Consider the following 26,548-nt stretch of genomic DNA (forward strand, 5'->3'; position numbering starts at 1 on the left):
TTTTCATACGAATTTTTCAGTTCAACCCATGTAACCATTTTTATGGTTGTATCAACTGAACTCAACAAATCATATGAAAAAGTGATATTGAACTCAGAAAATCATGATTTCAAAATCACTCAGTTTTCGTCTAATGGGGACTCAATCTCAAACTGTATTATTTTGGGTGAGGTTTTTGGACAAAACATGAAATTTTGTAGGGGAAATATACCCTTTCTAATCGAACACCTATCTTCGTCATATGAAGAGTTTGATGCTTGATTAAAGCTCCAAAAATACTAATAAGGCTATAAACTTACCAGCAACAGCACCGCCTCGAGTAAGCACGCAAATGTATGCCACCAAGTATGCCACTTACTGGCCAAAAAGACCAAATTGAATGCACTTTTAATCCAGCTGAATTGATCATAATTTCTATTTTGCGAGACCATTTCTCATCATTTTGTCAATATCTTTTCACTTGCGCTAACGTTTTCAAAGTGCTAAGATATGAAATTGCTTCCAACCACCGGCAACATGTTCTTTTGCACATTAGTTAGTTACTCATGCACTTGAAAAATAATCCCGAAACATGTAAATAATTAGCAAGCGCCATCAAAAAAACAAACGCGCCAAATCTTTTGACGTTTGAATTTTGACGACCAATTCCAATCGAAGGCTGAAGAAAACCGAGCGAGAAGCGAAGGCAAATAAAGAACAAAGGGTGGCCACCAACACCACCAGCAGCGCCTGTTGGAGTGAGCCAGTGATGCCAGGAAATTTTCTCTATAAATGCTACTTTTCGTGGGTGTTCGCCTAAAATGTCATCAATTTTGGCAGCACTAAGCAGATACAAAAGAGCGCTGGAAGAAAAAAGAATTAAGCTCACGCAGAAAAATGTTTTGTAGAATCAACCTGTACGAGGTTTGAATCAACAAAATGTTTGTTGAATATAATCAACGCCGATTTTGCGTTGAAACAAACCTTGATTTTCTCAATTCCACAAAAGTCTTTTGTTGTTTTGAAAAAGCTGCTTTGACGTTTAGCGTTGCTTCAACAAAAATCATGATTTTCAAATCATCAAAACGTTTTGTTGATTCAAATATGCCTTATTTTTCTGCGTGCTGAAAATAGGAAAATGGGCATGGCCCAATGCACTCGACTGATTAGAATGCAATTGGGAAATATATTTTTTTAAATGCTTGTGAAAAAAAATAGCATACCTTTTAATAAAAGTGAAAATAAACAGAAATGTTCACAAAAAGTTACTCTACTCGTTGGTGTACTTGGTTTTGGTAAATTTCAAGGAACACTCCAGATTATCCAGCATCATTCAAACACGGCGCTTATTAGGCTTAAAATGGGTAGATTTCCCTTACGTCATAACAAAAACGAACGATTCCATGTTTTATTTTTATTCAGTTCAAAACGTTATTATCATTGATCAAATCAAGCTTTAAAAGACAAATCAAATATCAGCATTCGAAAATGCATCAGAAATTAACTGATTCTAGAGCGTAAACGGCGGAATAAAATCGAGCTTCATTCGGGTGTGGCCAAGATTTCGGCCACCAAATCCGGTCTGGCGCTGCAAAATTCCTCCCAGTTTGGAATCTGCCTCAAATTGCGGTTGAGAAAGTGAAGCGTCTTCGCCTTCAGCTTCTCGGCCCGGTACAAATCGGCAAACTCCAACGTTTTGGTGGCGGCATTCACCGTAATTCCGGTGAGCAGCTCGTTCTCACAGATCACCTTCAACCTGGCCAGGTCGTACTTGTCGGCGACCTCTAGCAGCTCGTACGCCATCTGCGGCAATCCTTCGACCTTGTCCGTGTAAATAAAGCGAAGCACCTCCTCAAAGACCTGCGGGTCCATGTTGGGGATGACGATCTCGTTCCGTTGGGCCTCCCGCATGTCGTGCTGGAACATGGCCGCAAACACCGTACTTCGGGCCACCAGAATGGCTTTGTGAGCATGGAATGTGCGCCGGCCAACTTTTACCGTGATGTCGGACAGCTGGCTGCTCGACAGCAACTTTCCAAAGCTTTCCGCCAATTCGGATGGAGGCACTTTTGGTGCGTGGATGACATTGTAAGACGAATCACCTTTCAAGACATTTTTGCTGAATGAAACTTTGAATGCTAGAGCTAGCGATCCATCATTGGAAAGGTTTTGGAAAACGGTGGAGTGATCGAACGTGAATATGGCTTGACCATTAATGCACCATCTAAAAGCTATCATCGGCCCGATAAGTTCAATTCCAGCAACGATATCCCGTTCTCCAGTCTCGATTTGATACCACACCTTAACATAATTTTCCTTATCCGGTTCTACAAAGTAGCTCCAAGTCACGAGGTCGCCATCGCAGTTTGTGCCGGAAAATACGATCGATTTAATGCTTGCATCTTGAATAGTGACGAATTTTTCGATTGTCCATTTGTTTATGTAGGTTTTCGATTTTTGAATGGTGCGACAAGCTTGCTCAGGTTCAGCTGAAAAAAATATTTCAGAAAAAATATTGTTAGTACCTAGAGTGTGATGAGGAATTGAAACAAAATAATGTTTTACAAAATTATCATTGTTTTTCGGATTTATCCAGCTTTTTAAGCGAAAATGGCGTTCGAATTGTGAACGCCCGAAATGTCAAAATCACGCAGTGGTACCAAAATTACGAAAAAAGTGTGCCATGGCATGAAAGCCACATTTTTTTTCTAATGTTGGTGCTACTGCGCGATTTTGACATTTCGGACGTTCAACATTCGAACGCCATCTTCGCTTAAAAACCTGGATACATCCCCTAGAACTGATCCTTTCAACCTTACCCTTTAGGAACCTTGGACGTATGATTTTGTAGCAAATAAACAAAATCCCGGCACAGCAAGCCACTCCACCTGTCCACTTTATTGTACGAAATGAACTGAATCCATTTGAGCTTACTAACGGATGTACGATTGGTCGCTCCCACGGTAGCATCAATCTTGTAGAATAACCATAACCGTAAGAATTTCCCATTGGTATTACGCGAATAAAATAAAGCAATAACAAGTGCAACGTATAAGATTAAACGGTTTCAACGAGGTTAGCTAGAACAGGATTCGTGCATGAATAACGTAACGCACAAAATTCTACCTCCAAAAAGACACAAACCCACACACGTGCACGTATCGAAACATCGCCCTTCAGAATCATTTCGTCGTTTGATTTACACTCAAAATAGTTTTCACCACAAAGTTGCATGAAAATATAGGTGATTTTTTTTTTTCAAATTGGGTACTAAAGCCCTAAGTCAATTTTTATGTACAACGGTAAAAAACACGATTAAAAACCATTTCTTATCACTTTTTTTCATTTTAATGCAATTTTTTTTTTGACAAGACAACATTTTTTCGATGGATCAACTATGGTCCCCTTGGAATGAGCTGTCAAGTAGCAGCTTTTCTGTCAAGAAGGACCACGAGGTTAATTTTTCAAAATTGATTTAAAAATCCATTTTAAACTCTATGTAGTCATACAAAGGGTCATTGTACTCAGAAAAATAAGCTTTAGCGCTGTAAACAATAATATCAGCAATCTAAGCTTCATTTTAGGACCCAATTCAATTCGAATCGTATTCTTTTTCAAACCCAACAACCGATTCAGTGTAAGTACCGGTTGTTGCGTTTGAAACGGAATACGTAAACGTCATTCCGAGTATAGACGAATCCAGTTTGAAATGGCCGCTAGGTGGCCAATGGTGTTAGAAATGACAGCTTCCATGTATTTGAATATGGAGCTCAGGAAAACTCAATTTTTACGCAATAAAATGATAATTTACGATAAAAGTATTGATTGATTGACAAAATGTCGAGATAAATACACCATTCGATTCAGCAGGAATTTTGGGCACCAAAAATATATAGCTTTCATAGTTGAATATTTTATTTTAAAAGAAAATTAACAAAAAGTATGATAATCGAGACATTTAGTATGGGAGCTGTCAAATCTCTCACCATCAAAAAGCAGCGTTGAGCTTTCGCTGGATTTTCGGTTCGGTTCGGTTCTAACTAGAACTGAGTGATTTTGAAGTACGTGTAGAGCAACACAAGAAAAGGGTGGATAAGCATTTTGACAGCTGAAACTATTTGGCAAATTCCGTTACTTTTTCACAAAAATCGAAATGTAAAATAATAGCTGGCCTTCTCAGCTACCTTTTAACACTGCGGGTTTTGTTAAATAGTGGAATTTGCAAAATAGTTCGTTCGTGCAGTTGCCGCATTCGTTTGGGCAACCAAGAGGGGATACCAAACCAAACTTAATAACAAAAAATAGAGCTGCAAGCTCGGATTTCTTTCTATTTTTTTAATTTGTTCGGTTCAAATTGCAATGAAATTATCTTTTATTCGTAGAAAAGTAACGCCAATTCCTTCGTGCATCAGTCAATTTCCTTTATGTTCACTTTAAGTGCCTTAGGGTGGTTCCCTCTGGCAATTTCGTCCAATACTTCAGCCACTAAGTCCGGCTTGGCGCTGCAAAACTCTTTCCAGTTGGGAATCTCGCTCAGATTCCTAGCGATAAATTGAAGCGTCCGCGCCTTCAGCTCGTCCGCCCGGTACAAATCGGCAAACTCCAACGTTTTGGTGGCGGATTTCGCCGTAATTCCGGCGAGCAGTTCGATCTCGCAGAGGACCTTCAACCGGGTCAGATCGTACTTTTCGGCGGCCTCCAGCAGCTCGTACGCCATCCCGGGCAGACGTTCAACACTGTCCGTGTAAATGTAGCGAAGCACCTCTTCAAACACGTCCGCGTCCATGTCGGGAATGGTTATCTGGTTCTGCTGGGCCTCCTGCATGTCGTGCTGGAACATGGCCGCAAACACCTTGCTGCGGGCAATGAACACGACTTTGTGGGCGTGGAATGTGCGCTGGCCAACAATTATCGTGATGTCAGTGCACTGGTTGCTCGACAGTAGATCGGCGTAGTCCTTGGCCAAAGTGGACTGTGGAGGTTCCTTGAAGGAGATCGACTTCTCGTACGAGCATCCTTCGAGAACATTCTTGGTAAACGTGACCTTGAAACGGAGCGTCAGTGAACCGGTCCAGTAAGAACAGAGCTCCAAAAGTTTAGAGCGTGGAAACTGGAATGTTCCCTTCGAGATGGCACCGAAAAACTTTTCTGTTTTTCCGTCAATCGTAATCTCAACGTCTTGGGCTTTATTTTCAGACTCGCATTGTATTTTAATTGATGCCCAATGTCCATTGTTATAGCCCGGATTCAGCATGTAACTCCATGCCACATATTCACCATCGCAGGTTGTTCCGGAAAATACAACCGATTTCAAACTGCTATCCCTAATTGTGTCAAATTTTCTGATTGTCCATGTATTTGTGTATGTTTTTGATTTTTGAACGGTACGGCAAGTTTGTTCATCTGAAAAAAAAAAAAAAACAATGTTATCCAGAACTAAAGGCTAAGACACAGACTTTAAACTAATTGTAGTAGATCCGTGATAGATTTTCTTGAAATAATTCGTTGGCATCGTCGTTGGTCAAAAATCTACCAATTCAGCATTTGGTCACCCAAAAAGCTGTGGTAAAAAAGTATTTACCGCGAATGATTTTTGACAAAAAAAAAATCATTTCAACAATACAACTAGTCCAGTCTATGGTCAATACTGTCAAAACAGCCATTTTTATTACCAGTATCAAAAACCATGAATATTGATACCCATATTGCCCCAAATCGTATGGTTCGGTAAATGTCCCCCAGGAGAACCTTGGGTTGACGTTTCCAGATTTTTTTTTTAATAGGTCCTATAAACATTAGACAACAGCTTATAGGACCTTTAAAAAAAAACTAACTTAATCCACCTATGGGGTTGGAGCCTTCCTCACTCATTATCAACAATGGCTGATATGATTGGGTTGTACACAAATTTCATCTATTTTTTAGATCCGGAATAATTAAAGTACATAAATATCAGATCATCAATGTTATAGACTCGTTGGAAAGGTCTTTTGATAATCCAACCAACGATGGGTTGGATGATGGATCCGGACATAGTTTACATACATTTAAGTGAGATCCGGCTTCCAAAAAGTACATCAATATCACTTAAGTGTTCATATCTCGAGAAAGGGTTGCCAGATCTGCGATGTTTTGGACTCGTTGGAAAGGTCTTTTGATAACCTAACCAACGATGGGTTGGATGATGGATCCGGACATAGTTTACATACATTTAAGTGAGATCCGGCTTCCAAAAAGTACATCAATATCACTTAAGTGTTCATATCTCGAGAAAGGGTTGCCAGATCTGCGATGTTTTGGACTCGTTGGAAAGGTCTTTTGATAATCTAACCAACGATGGGTCGGATGATGGACCCAGACTTAGTTTACATACATTTATGTGAGATCCGGCTTCGAAAAAGTACATCAATATCACTTAAGTAGCCATATCTCGAGACAGGGTTGCCAGATCGACAATGTTTTGGACTCGTTGGAAAGGTCTTTTGATAACCTAACCAACGATGGGTCGGATGATGGACCCGGACATAGTTTACATACATTAAAGTGAGATCCGGATATATGTGGAAACACATTTTTATACATAACTTTTGAACTACTTAGCGAAACTTCAATGTGTATAAAACTCGATCTATGGGACCCTAAACCAAGTCGAATGCAACAGGTTCGGGTCAAATCTGTTCAGCCAGTGCCGAGAAACATGAGCTAGTTTGTTGGTCACACATACACACAGACATTTGTTCAATTTTCGATTCTGAGTCGATATGTATATTTACATGAAAGTGGGTCTACGACGTTTTTATACAAAGTTCATTTTTTGAGCAAGATTATAGCCTTACCTCAGTGAGGAAGGCAAAACTCTAGATTTACAATATCCTACCAAATTGATCCCAACCCTAGTCCCAACCCCAGTGCCCCAAATCATTTCGGTATTCCGGATAGCGTCCTGGCCTTGGTCCTGGCAATTTGCACAAGGAAAGAACTCCTTCAGTTAGCAATAAAATTATCAACGGAATCGACTAATCGACTAAAAGTCTAATCGACACTAAATCCTCCAGGGGCTATCGGTAAGCTTAGGTAGTTTTGCACGGCATGTTGCTGCTTCCACGCAACTGAAAACTGTTGCGTTGCAGACATCATCTCTGCTTGGGACGAAAGATTCAAGTACCTAAGATGCCACGCCAAGGCATACGGAAATATTGGAATGACACCGCAGAAAGAACTTTAAGACAAAGGCTGCAGATATCCTACAATGATTCTGCAAGTACCGGAATAGACATAATATCGCATATTATCTTAAATCTTACCACTCAAGAATATTTTTACAAGCTTGTATCCAAAATAAACAAAAGCAGCACTGTAAGCAGACAATTCAAGAAAATGAAAAAATGGGGCAGTCATTTCTAACAAAAATTAAATCACATAGGGGAACTACACCCTTTCTCAGCCTATTCAGGGTTGTTACGAAAAAGTCAAAGAAAAATCCGCGCCAGATCCGCGCCGACCCCAAAACCCAATCCGCGCGAAATCCGCGCCATATAAAAAAATCGCGACAAACATAGAAGAGAGTAACATAATGAATAAAATTTTAAACGAAAAAAGAATAATACAGAAAGCATTACTGATCCGTTGATCAGTTGTGGATTCATATCCCACCTGCACCAAGTGGAATCTTTTCTGCCATTTCTGAAACAATATTAGCAATTTTTTGTAACACTTTAAATATCGTTGCTTTAAAAACAAATTTAGGAAAAAAATTAAATACAAAAATTAAAAAAAATTAAAACCCTAAAATAAATTACCAAATAATAAAATATAGGGACTTGATAATTTTCACCAAATTTTCTTCTTAAACTTTCTCTGAACTAAAATATGACTCCGAAAATGATTCGAACTAAGAAAATGGCAAAAAAACAATTATTTAATAATTTAATAATTTAATAATCAAATAATAAAATAACTTAATAATTTAATAACTAAATAACTAAATAATTAAATAATTTAATAATTTAATAATTTAATAATTTAATAATTTAATAATTTAATAATTTAATAATTTAATAATTTAATAATTTAATAATTCAATAATTTAATAATTTAATAATTTAATAATTAAATAATTAAATAATTTAATAATTAAATAATTTAATAATTTAATAATTTAATAATTTAATAATTTAATAATTTAATAATTTAATAATTTAATAATTTAATAATTTAATAATTTAATAATTTAATAATTTAATAATTTAATAATTTAATAATTTAATAATTTAATAATTTAATAATTTAATAATTTAATAATTTAATAATTTAATAATTTAATTATTTAATAATTTAATAATTTAATAATTTAATAATTTAATAATTTAATAATTTAATAATTTAATAATTAAATAATTTAATAATTTAATAATTTAATAATTTAATAATTTAATAATTTAATAATTTAATAATTTAATAATTTAATAATTTAATAATTTAATAATTTTATAATTTAATAATTTAATAATTTAATAATTTAATAATTTAATAATTTAATAATTTAATAATTTATTAATTTAATAATTTAATAATTTAATAATTTAATAATTTAATAATTTAATAATTTAATAATTTAATAATTTAATAATTTAATAATTTAATAATTTAATAATTTAATAATTTAATAATTTAATAATTTAATAATTAAATAATTTAATAATTTAATAATTTAATAATTTAATAATTTAATAATTTAATAATTTAATAATTTAATAATTTAATAATTTAATAATTTAATAATTTAATAATTTAATAATTTAATAATTTAATAATTTAATCATTTAATAATTTAATAATTTAATAATTTAATAATTTAATAATTTAATAATTTAATAATTTAATAATTTAATAATTTAATAATTTAATAATTTAATAATTTAATAATTTAATAATTTAATAATTTAATAATTTAATAATTTAATAATTTAATAATTTAATAATTTAATAATTTAATAATTTAATAATTTAATAATTTAATAATTTAATAATTTAATAATTTAATAATTTAATAATTTAATAATTTAATAATTTAATAATTTAATAATTTAATAATTTAATAATTTAATAATTTAATAATTTAATAATTTAATAATTTAATAATTTAATAATTTAATAATTTAATAATTTAATAATTTAATAATTTAATAATTTAATAATTTAATAATTTAATAATTTAATAATTTAATAATTTAATAATTTAATAATTTAATAATTTTTTTAATTTAATAACTAAATAATTTAATTTTTAAATAAATAAATAATTAAATAATTTTATAAATTAATAACTTAAGAACTTTCTTAAAAAATTAAAAAATTAAGAACTTAAAAAATCCATGTTAATGTTTGTAATTTTTCAATGTGAGAATTCATATTTCTTTTTGCGTTTTTGAGTCTGCAAGATTTGGCAATTTAAATTTATGAATTCTATTTTTTTGTTTAATTGAATATGTAAATTCTGAAATTTTCAATGTTAGACGGAGATTTTAGCAGATTGCTAAGTGGATTTCGTCATGTTTTGATAATTGGGAGTAGAACCAAAAAAACGACCCCGGGTCTTTTGTGGTCTCTATTGCAAGTTTCTGCTCGAATCTAGGATTCCGAAGGCTTGAATGGGGAGAGCACCCAAACCTCTTTCTACTCCAAGGTACCTTCCACCCCAGTGTTTGAACTGACGACCTTTGGATTGCGAGTCCAACCGCCGCCAGTGATTCCACCGGAGTAGGCTTGGTTTGGTGTGTTGTTTGTACTTATGGCATGGAGACAACTCCTACACCTGGAATGACTTAACGGCCTAACAACCAAGGCCGGAACCGACATTTTACTTCCTCATCCGATGGAAGGTTGCAGCAGATGGGAATCAAACCCAGAATCATCCGCTTACAAAGCGGACAGCGTAACCATTCGGCCACGCACTGCCACCCGGGGGGAGTAGAACCAATTCTACCCAAATCAGAGTGGCAACAGAATCTTTCAATTTTTAATACCACAAATTTCAAAATTTAAATTTAAGATTGAAAAAACTTAAAAAATCTAAAAAGATCTAAAGCTTTTTGAAATTCTGTAATTTTTCGAATTTTGTAATTTTGAAATTGTAATTAATATGCTCACTCAATATTTATTGTATGCTATATTAAAAAATTCCTTGGAAACTTTGGAACCCTGTACCGATCAAAAAAAAAATCTAAGGGTTAAATCCCATCCGGAACATACCCTAAGAATCATTTAAGTACATCCTTATGTCTAAATCTTTGGAAAAAGTTTAAAATATGAGTCAGAAGATAAAATTTAAATGTATCATGTGAATAATTGTAGAAAAATATTTAAACCTGGTAAGCAAATGTTAACAAAAATTATGAGTTGTAATGTTATGTAAATTTATATAAGAAATCTCAATACATTTTGAAAAATTAACGCTCCTTGAAGATTATTTTGAAGATTCGTATTAAGAAAAAAACAATGAATAATTTTCAGAAGAAAATTTTCTTCATTAACAACTTCATAGAAATTGATGTTTTTGCACTCAAAGAAAAAGATTGAATTTATTTAATTGCTTATAATATTTTCCTTTGTAACTTGAAGAAATTCTATCGTTCTCAATTATTTTATTTCTGAAAATTGCTATCCGCGCGAAATCCGCGCCTGAACAAAATTAGCCAGCAAATCCGCGCCAGATCCGCGCGATACGCGCCATCCGCGCCATCCGCGCGATCCGCGCCGTCCGTAACAACCCTGCATTTCTATTATCGGCCTATCAGCACTTTGATCATGAATTACAGCTTTCATAAAGTGTTTTTGACTGTTCCAAAGTAATATATAGCTCAAATAAAAGTGAGCAAGCAACTCTCCATTGTTGAAACATCTGAAAATGTTGATTTAAAAGCGGAAAACGGAAAAGTGATGAGAATTGGTCGAACGGCTTAGAGTGATTAGAATGGGTATATTTCCCCTAAATCCGTTCTTCCGACATTAAATTATCAAAACAATCCACGTTCACAACAAGTGCGCGCCCACAAACGTCAAACCACACCGCGGGCTCGCCCCTTCAGAATTGCGTTTTTGTTTTGAAACGCGCAGTTTGCGAAAATTTCTCCGCGGCCGCCAGGTTATTTTTCGCAAACTTTTTCCGCACCGTGGGGTGAAAACCGCGTAAAACCAGAGCGGCCTTCCGGGTGGCACACGAGGTCCCGTTCCCGCTGCTCGGTAAGTTGGAGGTGGCCACTTTCGGACCAAACCGCTTCCTCCCCAAAGTGACTCATCGTCTTTTTCGCCTGCTGCCATTGTGTGTGTGTGTGTGGGAGGTAGTTTGAGGAGAAAGGTGCGGGTGAAAGGGAGATTTTTCACCACCTTTTCGCAAACAAACACAAATACACACACACAGATGGTTGCGAAAAGAGAAAGGAGATGACGACGCTTTGGGGTGCGTTCGGATGTTGCGTGACGCGTGTTGTTCGATTAGGTTGGAACGGACGCGTTGCGTAGTTTCTGGATGGGAGTTTTGGGCGTAAAGTGACAGCTCGATTTGTTTAGATTTGGAACACGGAATTTTCCGTGAAATCTAGATTTTTGGGAGAGGGAAATCGGGAAGCTGAAGAACAACAAAGCAAGGGTGGGGAAACAAGTCAAAGTAGTTTTGCCGTAGACATAACCGGAAAGAAAGCTGTGAAGTTCCAGGACCGGCGCCGCGATTGCCTCGTCGCACCGTCCGCTGGATGCGTTGTGCTGTTCGCTGTGCTGCAGGACGACGAGGGGCCGAAGGACGACCATGAGCAGTCAGAGTCACAAGATGGCCGGACCGCATCCCCTGTCAGCCCTGACCGCCGCCTGTAACGCATCATCGGTGACGAAGGCCGGAATCGCCGGCTGCGAGGAGATTGAACTGACCGGACGGTTCAGCGAGCAAATGGCCCAGCTGTGCATGTCGTACGACTACTCGGACGTGACGTTCATCGTCGAGGACGAGAAGCTGCCGGCGCACCGGGTTATTCTGGCCGCGCGCAGCGAGTACTTCCGGGCGCTGCTGTACGGTGGCCTGTCGGAGTCGACCCAGCACGAGATTCACCTGAAGATTCCGCTGAAGGCGTTCAAAGCCTTGCTAAAGTACATCTACTCCGGCAGCATGTCGCTCTCGCAGATGAAGGAGGAGAACATTTTGGACACGCTCGGGTTGGCCAACCAGTACGGGTTTACGGATCTGGAGATGGCCATTTCCGACTACCTGCGACAGGTTTTGTCGCTGAACAATGTATGTGCGATTTTGGACGCGGCCAAGCTGTTTGGACTGGAAGGCCTGACCAACGTTTGTCACTCGTTTCTCGACCGTAACGCTGGTGAAATCCTGCAACACGAGACGTTCCGAACGCTGTCCGAGGACTCGATCTGCAGCCTTCTGCTGCGTGATTCCTTCTTCGCGCCTGAGGTGCAGATCTTCCAGGCCGTGTACGACTGGTGCAAGTGCAACGCAGACGGGAGGAGCGTCGACAACGTCGTATCCAAGGTTCGCTTTTCGCTGATGACACTGGAGCAGCTGCTGGGCGTGGTTCGACCGTCGGGAATCCTCGATCCGGACCATCTGCTGGACGCGATCGCGGAAAAGACGGCCTCGACGCAGCTGCCCTACCGTGGAGCGCTGTGGCCCGAGGAGAACGTCGCGTGCAACAAGTTCAGCTCGAAGACGATCCAGGGCGAACTTCGGTCGGCCTTGCTCGACGGCGATACGCTGTCCTACGACATGGAGAAGGGCTACACGCGACACTCGATCAGCGACAACGGCGACTCGCAAGGGATCATCGTCGAGCTGGGCAAGATGTTCATCATCAACCACGTTCGGGTGTTGCTGTGGGACCGCGATACGCGTTCCTACTCGTACTACGTGGAGGTCTCCGTCAACCAAACCAGCTGGGAACGCGTCGTTGATCATTCGGATTACTACTGCCGGTCGTGGCAATATCTGTACTTCCCTTCGCGGGCCGTTCGCTACATTCGCCTGGTCGGAACGCACAACACCGTCAACAAGGTGTTCCACGTGGTCGCCCTCGAGGCCATGTTCACCGAAAAGGTAGTTCCCGTCGTCAACGGAATCGTGGCTCCCAACTTCAACGTGGCCACGGTCGACAAGAGCGCGACCGTCGTCGAGGGCGTCAGCCGCACACGGAACGTCCTGCTCAACGGCGACGTCAAGAACTACGACTGGGACTCGGGCTACACGTGCCACCAGCTCGGCAGCGGAGTCATCCTGGTGCAGCTCGGCCAACCCTACTGGATCAACTCGCTGCGGCTGCTGCTGTGGGACTGCGACGACCGCTCGTACAGCTTCTACATCGAGACGTCGACCAACCTCAAACAGTGGGACATGGTCGTGGACAAGCGGAACGACCTGCTCAAGTCCTGGCAGCACTTTACCTTCGACCCGAAGGTCGTCGTGTACATCAAGATCGTCGGCACGCACAACACCGCCAACGAGGTACGACCCAACTCTAGAACTTTTACAAATCCAAACCCTAAAACTCTTCCTCCCAACAGATCTTCCACTGCGTCCACTTCGAGTGCCCCTCGCAGGATCCCAAGTACGTCAAGTCCGGCGAGACGCTGTCGATTGCGTTGGCCGTTGCGCAGGCGTCCGGAGCGGCCGGCTCGACCGTGGCGGCTCCGGTCGCGTTGGCTTCCGCCCTGGCGGACGCCGGCGAACCCCAGCCGAGCACCAGCCGCGAGAGTACCGTGAGCACGCGGGAACTGGTGGATTAGGAGTGAACTGACAAGTGCGTGCGTGTGTGTACAGATTTATATTTATTTATGGCTTTGCTGAAGTGCTTATTACAGTTTTGTTTTTATTCAGAAAAAGAAGAAATAAATCAACGTTGAACGAATTCCGTCAATTGCAGCTCGCCACCTTCTTCATAATTTCCGCGACCAAATCCGGGTTTTCGCGGCGAAACTCCTCCCAGTTGGAAACCGCCTTCAAATTGCGGGCAAGAAATTCGATCGTCCTAGCCTTAAGTTCCTTGGCTCGGTGCAAGTCAGCAAAGAGCAGCGTCTTCGTAGCTGTTGCCGCCGTGATGCCCTCAAACAGCTGGATCTCGCACATGACCTTCAACCTGGCCAGGTCGTACTTGTCGGCGGCCGCAAGCAGTTCGTGGGCCATCTGCGGCAGTCCCTGGACCTTGTCCGTGTAGATGAAGCGCAGGACCTCCTCGAACACCTTCGGCTCCACATCCGTAATGGTGATCTCGTTCCGCTGGGACTCCTTCATGTCGTGCTGGAACATGGCCGCGAACACCGTGCTACGGGCCACCAGGATGGCCTTGTGGGCACGGAAGCGTTGCTGACCAACGGTGATGGTCAGGTCGGTGAACTGTTTGGTCACAAGCATTTTGGCAAAGTTATCCGCCAGACTGGACAGCGGAAGTTCTGGCAGTGGAGTGTGCTTCATGGCAAGACAATGTGTCGAAACAGGAGTGAGAAATGTCACTTTGAAGCGTAGCATGAGGGAGCCATCCGACGATAGCGATTTAGCAATATCGCAGAAATGCAACGCCCAAACAAACAATTTGTTTGGTTGTCCAAGCAATCCGGATTCAGCTCCCCTCGTAAGCCTTGGAAAATTCTCAATAATTATCTGACAATTCTGCTTGATGCCTTGCTCCTTCGATAGCAAGTATATATTGCCAGACTCGTATGCTGGTGCGTACTCGTAGCTCCAAGTCAGCCGCTTGCCAGAAATTTCAGTCGTGCCGGAAAATTCGGATGATTGAATTTTCTCGTTTTTAACTCGACGGAAATCCTCAATGATCCACGTGTTGTAGTAGTCTTTTGTTTTGACAATCGTTCGGCACAAGGTTTCCTCCATTTTGATGTGGAATCGTCTGGAATGTAAAAAAATATATGATTCTGTTTCGAATTATGTTTAGGAAGTTTTTTTTTCCTGATTTTCTATAATAATTTACATTTATGCAAATAAAAACACGTGTTGAACGGAGCTCACACAATCGAACCGATTGCTTCGATTACTTTCGTCAAGTTTGAAGTTTCGAAAATTTTCAGGTTTTCACGCACACACCCTTACCAAAAATCATGATTTTTTGAGTTCCAAATCCCACTTTTCATACGAATTTTTCAGTTCAACCCATACACGCAAAACGGACATTAGGTATAAATTCCTAATTTTTAGTATTTTTTGAACTTATGTTCTAGCTTGTCAAATTATACCTAAAAATTAGTATTTTTTTCTTCCTAAAATTTAGTATTTTTTTAGAACACTGAAGTACTTCTTTAAAATTCCTAAATTTTAGTAATTTTTTAGTTCAAAAATTGTGTTTCGCGTTTGGAAATGTCAATGTCAAAATAATTTCGCGGTTGTGAGGTCGTGTTCCGTGGTGCTGCTGTTAATTTCGGAATTGTGGCAAGTGGCAAGGTAAGTTTTGTGCCGGGAACCGGCCGGGAGCTGATTTTGCGTGCCAAGGTGAACGGAACCCGGAGCTTCTAAATTATAGTAAGTGTGGCTCGTGTGCTTGAGGAAGAGGAGGAGGAGGACGGAACTTTCAACTCCCGGCAAACTCCCGGCGCGATTAAAAAGGCCGCCTCTTCCCTCTCGTGCTCTGGAGGACGGATGTTTGCGGAAGTGCTCGTAAGTATAAACGGACCCACCGGAGGGGTTGTGCGACCCTGCGGGAAAGATGCTGGAGGCGAATGAAAAATTGTATCCAGTTGGAGTTTTTGTGATTTGGTTGGGCTTTGCGGGTGTGCGCCTGTGCGTGTGTGTGTGTGTGTGCTCGTGTGTGTATGAGAGACTGAGAGTGAGAGAGTGAGGGTAGAGGGAGAGAAAGAGAGAGTGAAGAGAGAAAGTGGGATAGAGAGGGGGAGAGAGGGAGAAAGAAAGTAGGAAAGGGAGGGAAGGGGGAGAGGGAGAGAGAAAGTGGGAAAGGTAGAGAGAAGGTGTAAGAGAGAGAGAGAGAAAGAGAGAAGAGAAGAGAAGATAGAGAAAGTGGGAGAGGGAGAGAGAAAGTAGGAGATGGAGAGAGAAAGTGGGAGATGAAGAGAAATAAAGCAGGAGAGAGAGAGGGGGAGAAGAGAGAGATATAGGGGGAGAGAAGAGAGAGATAGGGAGAGAGAGTTCAAATATTAAAATATTAAAATAATAAAATATTAAAATATTAAAATATTAAAATATTAAAATATTAAAATATTAAAATATTAAAATATTTAAATATTTAAATATAAAAATATAAAAATATAAAAATATTAAAATATTAAAATATTAAAATATTAAAATATTAAAATATTAAAATATTAAAATATAAAACTATAAACAAATTAAAACATAAAAAAAAACTAAAATTAAAAAAAAAAAAATAATATCAGATATATTAAAACACTAAAAATTAAAATAAGCATTTGCATAGGAAAGAAAATATAACTATTTATTTTTAACGGTACACATCAACCATCGCTTTTACACCCAGATTTCTGTTACAGACATTTTAGTATCTTCAAAAATACGGGAACTATCGATATGATTTTTTATTCATCCCCTAAATTACAGTCTTCAAAGTTATTTACAATAAAGTTTGACCATTTTGACAATCAGATTCTTTCAGGATTGGGTCCGTAAGTTTGACAAATTTGGAATAAGAAGACAACAACTTCTTTGGTTGCTGTGCACCCTTAAGTAAGAAAATTTATGAAATCGTTGTGTTTTTTGTAAATAAAGATATTGAACCATTGTTTTCTTCTGCCTGCATATCTCTTGGATAAAACCTAATTTGATCTTTGAACCTGAAAATACCTCAAATTTAGGTATTTATACCTAAAAATTAGGAATAATCGTAGTCCGCCATCTTTGATTATACCTGAATATCAGTAATTTTGGATCCCTCACTTTTCCAGAAAATATCTCAAATTTAGGTATGTATACCTAGAAATAAGGAATAATCGTGGTCCGCCATCTTTGATTATACCTGAATATCAGTAATTTTGGATTCCTCACTTTTCTAGAAAATATCTCAAATTTAGGTATTAATGCCTAAAAATTAGGAATAATCGTAGTCCGCCATCTTGGATTATTCCTGAATATCGGTAATTTTGGATCCCTCACTTTTCCAGAAAATATCTCAAATTTAGGTATGTATACCTAGAAATAAGGAATAATCGTGGTCCGCCATCTTTGATTATACCTGAATATCAGTAATTTTGGATTCCTCACTTTTCTAGAAAATATCTCAAATTTAGGTATTAATACCTAAAAATTAGGAATAATCGTAGTCCGCCATCTTGGATTATTCCTGAATATCGGTAATTTTGGATCCCTCACTTTTCCAGAAAATATCTCAAATTTAGGTATGTATACCTAGAAATAAGGAATAATCGTGGTCCGCCATCTTTGATTATACCTGAATATCAGTAATTTTGGATTCCTCACTTTTCTAGAAAATATCTCAAATTTAGGTATTAATACCTAAAAATTAGGAATAATCGTAGTCCGCCATCTTGGATTATTCCTGAATATCAGTAATTTTGGATCCCTCACTTTTCCAGAAAATATCTCAAATTTAGGTATTTATACCTAAAAATTAGGAATAATCGTGGTCCGCCATCTTGGATTATACCTGAATATCAGTAACTTTGGATCCCTCACTTTTCTAGAAAATATCTCAAATTTAGGTATTTATACCTAAAAATGAGGAATAATCATGGTCCGCCATCTTGGATTATACCTAAATATCAGTAATTTTGGATCCCTAAATTTTTCTGAAAATACCTCAAATTTAGGTATTTATACCTAAAAATGAGGAATAATCATGGTCCTCCATCTTGGATTATACCTAAATATCAGTAATTTTGGATCCCTCACTTTTCCAGAAAATACCTCAAATTTAGGTATTTATGCCTAGAAATAAGGAATAATCATGGTCCGCCATCTTGGATTATACCTAAATATTAGTAATTTTGGATCCCTAAATTTTTCTGAAAATACCTCAAATTTAGGTATTTAGACCTAAAAATTAGGAATAATCATGGTCCTCCATCTTGGATTATACCTAAATATTAGTAATTTTGGTTCCCTCACTTTTCCAGAAAATACCTAAAATTTAGGTATTTTGGTTCTTCAATTATACCTAAAATATAGGAATTCTCGTACTAAAACGCTATTAGTAATTTTATTACTAATAGCCGATTAGTAATAAAATACCTTATTGCAGTCAGGTTCGATTAAACCTAAAAATTAGGAATTTATACCTAAAGTCCGTTTTGCGTGTATAACCATTTTTATGGTTGTAGTGTAGTGCACTCAAACTCATTTTTTTTGTCAACAGCAGACCTACTCAGAAACGAGTAAATAAAATTGACACATTTCTGAGTAGGCTGCCTATTAGTAAATTCATTTCAGCCAGATCCCCAGCCCGAAACTTGATTCTATGACAATTTCTGGAATCCCATTCCCCGGAAAGAACGTTTTCCAGAATGGACGTTATCCGGAATGAACATTCCCCGGAATACCAATACCTGGTATTTCTCACCAATTATCTAGACTAATCCAATCGAACACAAGCGCAGCCAGTCCGAAGAAAGCATCCAGGAAGAACTTATGGTTAGATTACGCCTCAAGTTCTTTCTTGTCATTATTAATGATTGCAGTACCACAGTGCCTGTGGTCCTATTTTCAATATAAAAAAAATTAAACATTCGTAAAATTTTGCGATCTATTCGAAAACAAATATGTTTAAAATTTTGGAATCAATATAATCTAATTTTAGGGTTTGGCCGGGACCAACATTTACTTCCCCATCCGGCGGAAGGCGTGATCAAAAAAATCTCGTCTCGAAACATGCAACCGAGACCGACTGGGACCGAACCCTGGCAATTTAAGCACTTAAAAATAATAAAAAAAACGTTGCTTAATCCACCTATAGGTGGTTGGTGCCTTCCTCACATTTAGAGCGTAATGCTATCCAAAATAGATACAAAAGGGCGGACCTTTCAGTGTTCATTATTCATACCATCAGATTGGGTAGTCAGATCTTCATAATTCAGGGCTCTTATGTGCTTATAACTTTTGATAGGGTTATCAGATCTTCGATCTTTTGAACTCGCTGAAAATGTCTTTTAATTACCTATCCAACGACAAGTTCTAAATAGATCCGGACAACGTTTTTGTTTTTATCTGAGATCCGGCGGAGATTCATAAATAACACTTAAGTGCTTATAACTTTTGATAGGATTGTCAGATCTGCAGTCTCTTGAACTCGTTAGAAAGGTCTTTTGATTACCTATCCAACGACAAGTCGCACAAGAGATCCGGACAAAGTTTTCATCGAAATATATGAGATTCGGCCTCTAAAAAGTTCATAAATAACACTTAGGTGCTTATAACTTTTGATAGGGTTGCCAGATTTACAATCTCTTGAACTCGTTGGAAAGGTTTTTTGATTACCTATCTAACGACAGGTCGCATGATAGATCCGGATAAATAACACTTAAGTGCTTATAACTTTTGATAGGGTTGTCAGATCTGCAATTTCTTGAACTCATTGGAAAGGTTTCGAATACCTTTCTAAAAATGTATAACATGACGGGGTTTCTTACAAAAACCACCCTTTTTAAAATCTTCCGGACTTTTGTTAAAATCGTTTTTTAAGCATAACTTTTGAAGTACTTAACTAAACTTTATAATTTTCAATAGCGACTTATTGGACTCCAAGACTGATCGAATGAGACCAAAACGGTCCAAATCGGTTCAGCCAGTGCCGAGATAATCCAGTGCAAATTTTTTTGATCAACATCCCACCACACACACAGACATTTGCTCAGAATTTGATTTGAGGTCTAGGAAGTCTAAATAATAATTTCGTTTTTCGAGTGATTTTATAGCAAGTTTTATAGCCTTTCCTCAGTAAGGTGAGGAAGGCAAAACGTTACTTAATCCACCTTTAGGTGGTTGGTGCCTTCCTCATATTCATAAAGTCAATACATTCAGTAAAAATAGCAATTTTCCTCTTAACTTGTTGAAAAAATCAACTTTATTACTTATTTCTTTTGATAGGATTCGCAGACCTTCAATATTTCTGGCTTATCGGCAAGGTCTGATAAAAAACCTATCCAACGATAGTTCACATGGAAGATTCAGACAATATTTCTATCACAATATCTGAAATCCGGCCTCCAAAAAGTGTATAATAAATAACATTTAAGTGCTAATAACTTTTGATAGGGTAGTCAGATCCTTGATGTTTTAGGCTCATTTGAAAGATCTTTCGATTATCTAACTAACGATGGGTCGCATGATGGACCCGGACATCATTTTTATTAAAATATCTGAGAACCGGCCTTCAAAAAGTGTATAAATAACACTTAAGTGCTAATAACTTTTGATAGGGTTGTCAGATGTTTTGGGCTCATTGGAAAGGTCTTGTCACCTTTCTGAAAATGTATAACATGATTTGTTTTCTTACAAAAACTACCCTTTTTGCAATCTTCCGGACATATGCCAAAATCATTATTTTAGCATAAATTTTAAAGTACTTAACTAAACTTTCTGAGTTTAAATAGAGACCTATGGGACCCCAAGACGGATCGAATGAGACTAATACGGTCAAAATCCGTTCATCCAGTCCGGAGATAATCGAGTGACATTTTTTTTTTTGTCCACCCACCTACACACATCCACACAGACATTTGCTCAGAACATGATTCTGAGTCGATATGTATACGTGAAGGTGGGTCTACGAAGTCAAATTAATAAGTTAATTTTTCGAGTGATTTTATAGCCTTTCCTCAGTAAGGTAAATCCAAGAAATTTTGATTTGAAAACGAAACTATTGGCACTACGCCCCCCGGGGCATGGCCTTCCTCTAACGTGGGATTTCTGCTCCAGCGCCTCTGACGAGACAGGAGAAACCGGGACCGACGTTTTACTTCACCATCCGATAGAAGCTCAGTGGATAAGGCGGGAATCGAACCCGCGTCTCATAGCATCATCGGGATCGGCATTTTGATTTGAGTTATTGCAAATATGTTTGAAGAATTTGTCTCTGGTAAAGTGGTGGTAAAAATGGAACCTAATCAAACTGATTTTTTCATTGAAAAAAATAAATAATTAAACAGTTAAATACTGACAACAAGACGAATAAACATTGATTCAAAAATTCAATATCAAAATATTAAATATTAATATTAAACGAATTCTTTGATTTTTCAAAGATTATTTTTTTATGTTTCTACTTTGAATCAAAATTGAAGTATTTTTTTTTTGGAAATTTGTTGTTAAGTTTCTGTATTTTTTCAAAAAATGGCATCAGACTTTATTTAAATTAAATCAGATTTTTGTTTTTGATTGTTGATATTTACTTTTTAATAAAGAGTTTTTTTTTAAATCATTTTTAAGATAAGAAATGGCTATTATTTAAGTTTCTGAAAAAGCATGGAATTAAAAAAAAAAAGGAATTAAGTGGTCACCCTGGGAAAGAAAACAGTCATGTTTTTATGTATTTTTAGAAAAAGTATTTGAAAGACCTTTCCGATGATCCCAAAAGATTGAAGATCTGACAGACCCATCAAAAGTTATGAGCACTTAGGTGTATTGTGATACACTTTCTTATGGCCGAATATAAGTTTTTTTTAATCAAAAACTTCCAAAATCGGGTCCGATTTTTTGGAATATGTTAGTTTTATAAAGTAACTTTGAGTTATCGTCAGTTATCGTGGATAAAGATAGATTCTTTTACAATTTTTACTGTTTGTGTTTATAAAGCGTGATTTTCCGTCAATATTGAATATTTCGGATTTCTAAAGTAAAACACCAAAATCATTCTTACAACTTGTTCTTATTTTTAATCAACAAAGCTTAAAAGTTCTTCGCAATCGGATGCTCGAAGCAGTAGCCCTTCTGCCGGAACAGATACCGCGCCATCCCGTCGTAGTTCGCATCGTTCGTCACAAACTGTCCCTGCTCGAGGTCCTTGGCGAGCCGGTGCACGCGTTCGCTGGCCTCCCGACAGAACGTGTTCGCCAGCTGAATCTCGTGGTCGGCGTGCTTCAGGCCGATGCAGTACGAGCGCGAGGCCCGGCTGGCGGTGGCCACCATGGCGTACAGCAGGACGGCCACGTCCGCCACCCGCACCAGCTCGATGTGGCGCTGGATGATTTCGGTGCCGTGCCGGGACAGGGCGCACTCGACGGCCAGTTTGAGCCGCACGACGGAGAACTCGATCCAGTGGGCTGCAGCGTCCAGGGACGGATGGAGGAAGTGCTCCAGGTTGCAGAACTGCTTCGGGGTGTCGATCGTGTTCTTCTCGAAGAGGCGGGAGATGACGTGGGACGGGTTCATGGCCGGGTTGCGATCTTTGCGGATCGTTTCGTGGGTTGAGGAGCCGGCGTGCTGTAGACCGGCGAGGGCCACGTAGAACTTGATGGAATCTAGTGTTTCTCCGTTGCCGAAGAACTGCAGGGAATCGCGGAGAAGTTGTTCGAATGTTGACCCTTGCACGAGCGCTTGTGGTCCGACGAACTTGAGGGGGAGCAGCGCCAACTGGAGGAGTCGTTCGCCGGTGAAGATCTTCGTGATGGCCGCCTCCATTTCGGCGTCCTGCCCATCGAAGTCGTCCAGCAGTCCGGTCGTCATGTAGATCATGCTTTCGGCCGCGTAAATGGCCGCACTGGCCTTGGCCAACTCTTCGCGGATGTTTTCAATGTCCATCAGGTGGCCACCGCCGGTTTTGGTTTCGATGCAGTACTTGGTCAGTTGGTTGAGGAACTTTTTCATCTGCTGAACTCCCAGCACGGACGTTTGAACGCGGGTTGACTTGAGCAGTTCGACCAGCACCTGGCTTCCGTTGCCCTCGGTACCAATGATGTTGGCGTTCGAGACCTCCACGTTCTTGAAGCTGACCGAAACCTGCTTAACTCCGTTCAATCCAAGTGTCTCGTCCGCCTCGCTCCTCTTAACCCCGTTGGCATTGGCATCCACCAGGAACGCCGTAATGGTCGTGTCCAGTTCGTTCATCTGCTCGACCGGCTTCGTCGAGGCCAACACCAGCAACCACCGGGCCCGGTCCCCGTCCAGCACAAACGACTTCTCCCCGTTCAACAACCAACCCTGACTCGTTGCCCCAAGCGTGGCCACCGTCCCAAACATGGTCCCCCCCGTCGGCGCTTCCCGCTCAAACAACGCCGCACTAACCGTACTCTCCCCTCCACTCAACTCCCCCAACAACCGCTCCTTAACCCCCTCCGACCCAAACCGCGTCACCAGCTGGACAATCGCATTATGCTGACCGGCCACCAACCCCAACCCCAAATCCCTCCCCCCAATAACCTCGTTAAAATACGCCAACTCCGTCTCGATCAGCGCCCTCCCCCCGAAATTCAACGGCGACTGCAGCGCAAACACGCCCAAACCTCCCAACGCCCTCCCCCCGTCCTCAAACGGTTCCCGCTCGGCCACGCACCGCGCCTGCTCGTCCCGGTTCAGCGATTCCGGATACACCAGCAGATCCGTGTCCACCACCCCCACGAACATGTTCTTCATCAGCGGTCCGCGCTTCTCCAGCCGCTGGTGCTGCGGCTTCGTGTTGATCCGGATTTCATCCGACGACCCGTCGTAATCCTGGTCCTGCTGCTGCGACGGAACGGTTGATTTTGGACGAAAGTTTGAAGTAAGCGCCGCACGGCAATGGTGAAATAGCCGCGGAAGCGTGCCGCCACTACGGGCAAGGGACAGCATTCTCGACGAGGGCACGGGAATCACGGAATCGGCGGCGATTTGAAGTTGGATTTTGTTACGCAAAAACCGCACACGACCGGCGGAGCCGAATGCGAAATCAAAACAAACACGCAGAACTGTCAGAACTGCGGAAAGTCCGGAAAGTCGCTTCAGAAACGTTCAACTTGTGTTGAAATCCTGAAATTTACCCAAACTTGGCGATTGTCGGAAAACGTAATTTAGAGTAGGTCCATGCAGTCAGTCTAAAAAAAAACGAAAAAAAAACGGCTATGAGCCGCATGAAAAACAACTTTTGCGAGAAAGCAAATTTTTCATGCAAACAAACCAACTTCTGTGGCACCTCGTGGTTTGGATGTATCGGTAAATATTAAAGAAAAATTTAAGAAGAATTCAATTTCTAGTATTTCCAACAAAACAATAAAAAAAATTAAGCTAAACGAACTGGTTAACGAACGTTTTAATGAATTTCAAAACATTTAAAAAAATTATAGAATGAGAAATCTTTTAAACTTCTTCTTTTTATTCCTAAATTTTTGTATGTACAATGGTAAAAAAACGATTAAAAACTCTTTCTGAACACTTCTTGAGTTTTTTTTTTGGTTTTTGAAAAGGTCCCATAAACTATTGTGTTCACGATTGTGTTTTATATATGTTTATATATAAGGCTTTCTAGTCAGAAATTTACCAACACATTCAAAGTATGTTTACATTACACTCAAAATCAGAAGTACCCCGCAAAAAGGGTTCTATCTACCCTTTATCTGTCATCCCAAAGAAAAAAAACCCTTTTTGAGGGTTACTTCCACCCTTTTGCAAAGGGTTACTACCGGTAAACTTGAAAAAAGGATTTGCATCAGGTTTCCTATCTCTTTCTAGCAAAAGTATTTTGTCATGCGACTTCTAGCTAGTTTTTTTGACCGACCGCCCGATATGTCAGCCAACATACTTCGCAGGGCTGTGACAGCTCGAGCTCGATCATTGTTTGCATCAGGACACTGTGGCGAGAAGTTCGTCATTTTTGGGTTAAATTATATTTTTTTCACTGGGCCTAGAAAGCCTTATAAATTAAAAGTGAGAGTGTGCCATGGGAACCTTCACAGCAACTGCACAGAAAGTTTAACTCCATGATGCACACACTCGCACATTTAATTTCTCGATAGACTTAAGGCTAGTATGCAGATCGGAAGGAAAGGGGTCAAGAAACAGCTTTACGAACAGCAGAACAAAGGAGAGGGAGCGATTTCTTGGGGCTTTTCTTCACCCTCTCTGGCTTGCTTTAGCTGCCGCTGCTGCCCATTTGATTTTTTTTCTTGACCGGTTCCTTCCGAAGTGCATATACCGGTTTATTTAAAAAAAAAACAGCTAAATTAAAAAAAATATAAGTTTTAATAATTATAAATAAAAGTATAAGTCTAGAAATTACAATCAATCTTTTAAATTCTAAAAATTCTCAAAATGCTAAAATTTCTGAAAAAAAAAGATTTCTAAAAATAAAATAAAAACCTTGATAAAAACACTTCTTAAATTTATTTTAAACATTATAATATATCTGAAAAACTTCAAAAATTAATTAAATTCAAAGTAATAAAATTCTTAAAATAGCTAAAATGTGAAACTCGTATTAAAATCGCTAAAAAATAAAAAAAAGTTTCTTTATTGCAAATTATATCCATATAAAAATCTCTAAAAATGTGATTACCTTAACTGAAAAAATTCAAACAAACATTTAAAAAAAAATCCTTAATTAAAAGATGGTAAAATTTAAAAAAACAAACTATAAACATGCTTTAAAATTCTAAATCTTATTTTTTTAATGAAAATAAATCTTAATGATTCTATGAATTTTCAATTCTCAAAATTTCTGAAAAAAATAAAATAATAAGGTTTTAAAAAATAAAAACTCACATTTTTATAAATTTCTAGTCTTTATAATACATCAAGTAATACACTGAAACCCCGTTGGTATGACACCAATTGTTGTCTAACGAACGGGGTCACTGTTAGTTTGACACCCTCGTTTTGTTTGATAGTAAATGTGAGTCCCGTGTTAGTTTGACTTTTTCAAACCATGGTTGCTACGGGATACAAACTAAAAAGTTTCAAACGAAAAAGTTACCAACCACAGGGGGTTGAGTGTAAATCTTCTAACAGCCAAAATTATTTAAAATCTAAAATTCTAAAAATTCTTGAAGTGAAAAAAAAACAAAAACTCGTATAAAAATCGCCAGAAATACAAAAGTTGTTTAATTGTCACAAATTTATATACAAAACTCTAAAAATTTGTTAACCTTTCCTGAAAATTAGAAAAGATAAAACCAATAAACATATTTTTTTTAACTAATTTATTTAAAATAATCAAAAAATTCTTAACCGCTGTATCAGTTAAAGTAGTTTAATTTTAACATGAAAAGAAGAATAAATAACATCACATACTACAGCAGGGATGACCAAAGTATGGCCCGCGGGATTTTTTGTGGCCCGTGGACCCATTTTGTAAAATGGCCCGTTGACTATTTGTAGTGAGTTATTATTTTTCAAAATTAAATTTTATTTTAAACTTTTTTATTCAATTTGTTTTGCTATTGTGAATTTACCTCGTAGCTGGATTTTCTGGTATCTTCTCACGGTCATTGGAAACGGTCGTGGATAGACCTAGGGGTTCCCAGTTGGAGTGAAAAAAATCAATTTATAGACACATTATGGATTAAAATTTTGCTTTTTTTATCACTTCTCCGACATCAGGAATAATTGTTTGAACCGAGGTTTGAACATGCTCGCAATTTTTCTATTCGGTCGGAAAAATATTATTTTTGTTGA

At 38.5% G+C, this 26,548-nt stretch overlaps 5 protein-coding genes across 10 annotated transcripts; 1 reads left to right on the forward strand and 4 right to left on the reverse strand.

Moving 5' to 3' along the window:
- Nucleotides 1-1,372: 1,372 nt before the first annotated feature.
- LOC120422050 (speckle-type POZ protein-like) lies at nucleotides 1,373-3,074 on the reverse strand. Its single transcript, XM_039585381.2, has 2 exons — nucleotides 2,799-3,074; nucleotides 1,373-2,468 (listed from the first exon to the last, which is right to left on the reverse strand). The coding sequence occupies exons 1-2, from the start codon at nucleotides 2,986-2,988 to the stop codon at nucleotides 1,522-1,524; spliced, it is 1,137 nt and encodes a 378-aa protein (XP_039441315.1). The 5' UTR covers nucleotides 2,989-3,074; the 3' UTR covers nucleotides 1,373-1,521.
- A 1,253-nt stretch (nucleotides 3,075-4,327) lies between these two features.
- On the reverse strand, nucleotides 4,328-10,992 carry LOC128092266 (protein roadkill-like). Its single transcript, XM_039585382.2, has 3 exons — nucleotides 10,968-10,992; nucleotides 7,284-7,399; nucleotides 4,328-5,382 (listed from the first exon to the last, which is right to left on the reverse strand). Exons 2-3 carry the CDS (start codon nucleotides 7,375-7,377, stop codon nucleotides 4,388-4,390), a joined length of 1,089 nt encoding a protein of 362 aa, XP_039441316.1. The 5' UTR covers nucleotides 7,378-7,399; nucleotides 10,968-10,992; the 3' UTR covers nucleotides 4,328-4,387.
- Nucleotides 10,993-11,083: 91 nt separating this feature from the next.
- On the forward strand, nucleotides 11,084-13,895 carry LOC120422049 (BTB/POZ domain-containing protein 9). 6 transcript variants are annotated; one of them, XM_039585378.2, is made up of 3 exons: nucleotides 11,084-11,220; nucleotides 11,660-13,480; nucleotides 13,540-13,895. In XM_039585378.2, exons 2-3 carry the CDS (start codon nucleotides 11,783-11,785, stop codon nucleotides 13,759-13,761), a joined length of 1,920 nt encoding a protein of 639 aa, XP_039441312.1. In that variant the 5' UTR covers nucleotides 11,084-11,220; nucleotides 11,660-11,782; the 3' UTR covers nucleotides 13,762-13,895. The 6 variants fall into 6 exon arrangements, with proteins under 6 accessions (XP_039441312.1, XP_039441310.1, XP_039441313.1 ...); XM_039585376.2 differs by having other exon boundaries at nucleotides 11,085-11,220; nucleotides 11,548-13,480; XM_039585379.2 differs by having other exon boundaries at nucleotides 11,089-11,220; nucleotides 11,678-13,480.
- LOC120422051 (speckle-type POZ protein-like) lies at nucleotides 13,785-15,066 on the reverse strand. The gene is made up of 2 exons (XM_039585383.2): nucleotides 14,961-15,066; nucleotides 13,785-14,879 (listed from the first exon to the last, which is right to left on the reverse strand). Exon 2 carries the CDS (start codon nucleotides 14,861-14,863, stop codon nucleotides 13,889-13,891), a length of 975 nt encoding a protein of 324 aa, XP_039441317.1. The 5' UTR covers nucleotides 14,864-14,879; nucleotides 14,961-15,066; the 3' UTR covers nucleotides 13,785-13,888.
- Nucleotides 15,067-21,814: 6,748 nt separating this feature from the next.
- On the reverse strand, nucleotides 21,815-23,838 carry LOC120422083 (complex I assembly factor ACAD9, mitochondrial). The gene has a single exon (XM_039585429.1). The coding sequence runs from the start codon at nucleotides 23,729-23,731 to the stop codon at nucleotides 21,854-21,856; it is 1,878 nt and encodes a 625-aa protein (XP_039441363.1). The 5' UTR covers nucleotides 23,732-23,838; the 3' UTR covers nucleotides 21,815-21,853.
- Between the last annotated feature and the right edge of the window lie 2,710 nt (nucleotides 23,839-26,548).

This window comes from Culex pipiens, chromosome 1 (genome assembly GCF_016801865.2).
Source record: "Culex pipiens pallens isolate TS chromosome 1, TS_CPP_V2, whole genome shotgun sequence".
Lineage (NCBI taxonomy): Eukaryota > Metazoa > Arthropoda > Insecta > Diptera > Culicidae > Culex > Culex pipiens.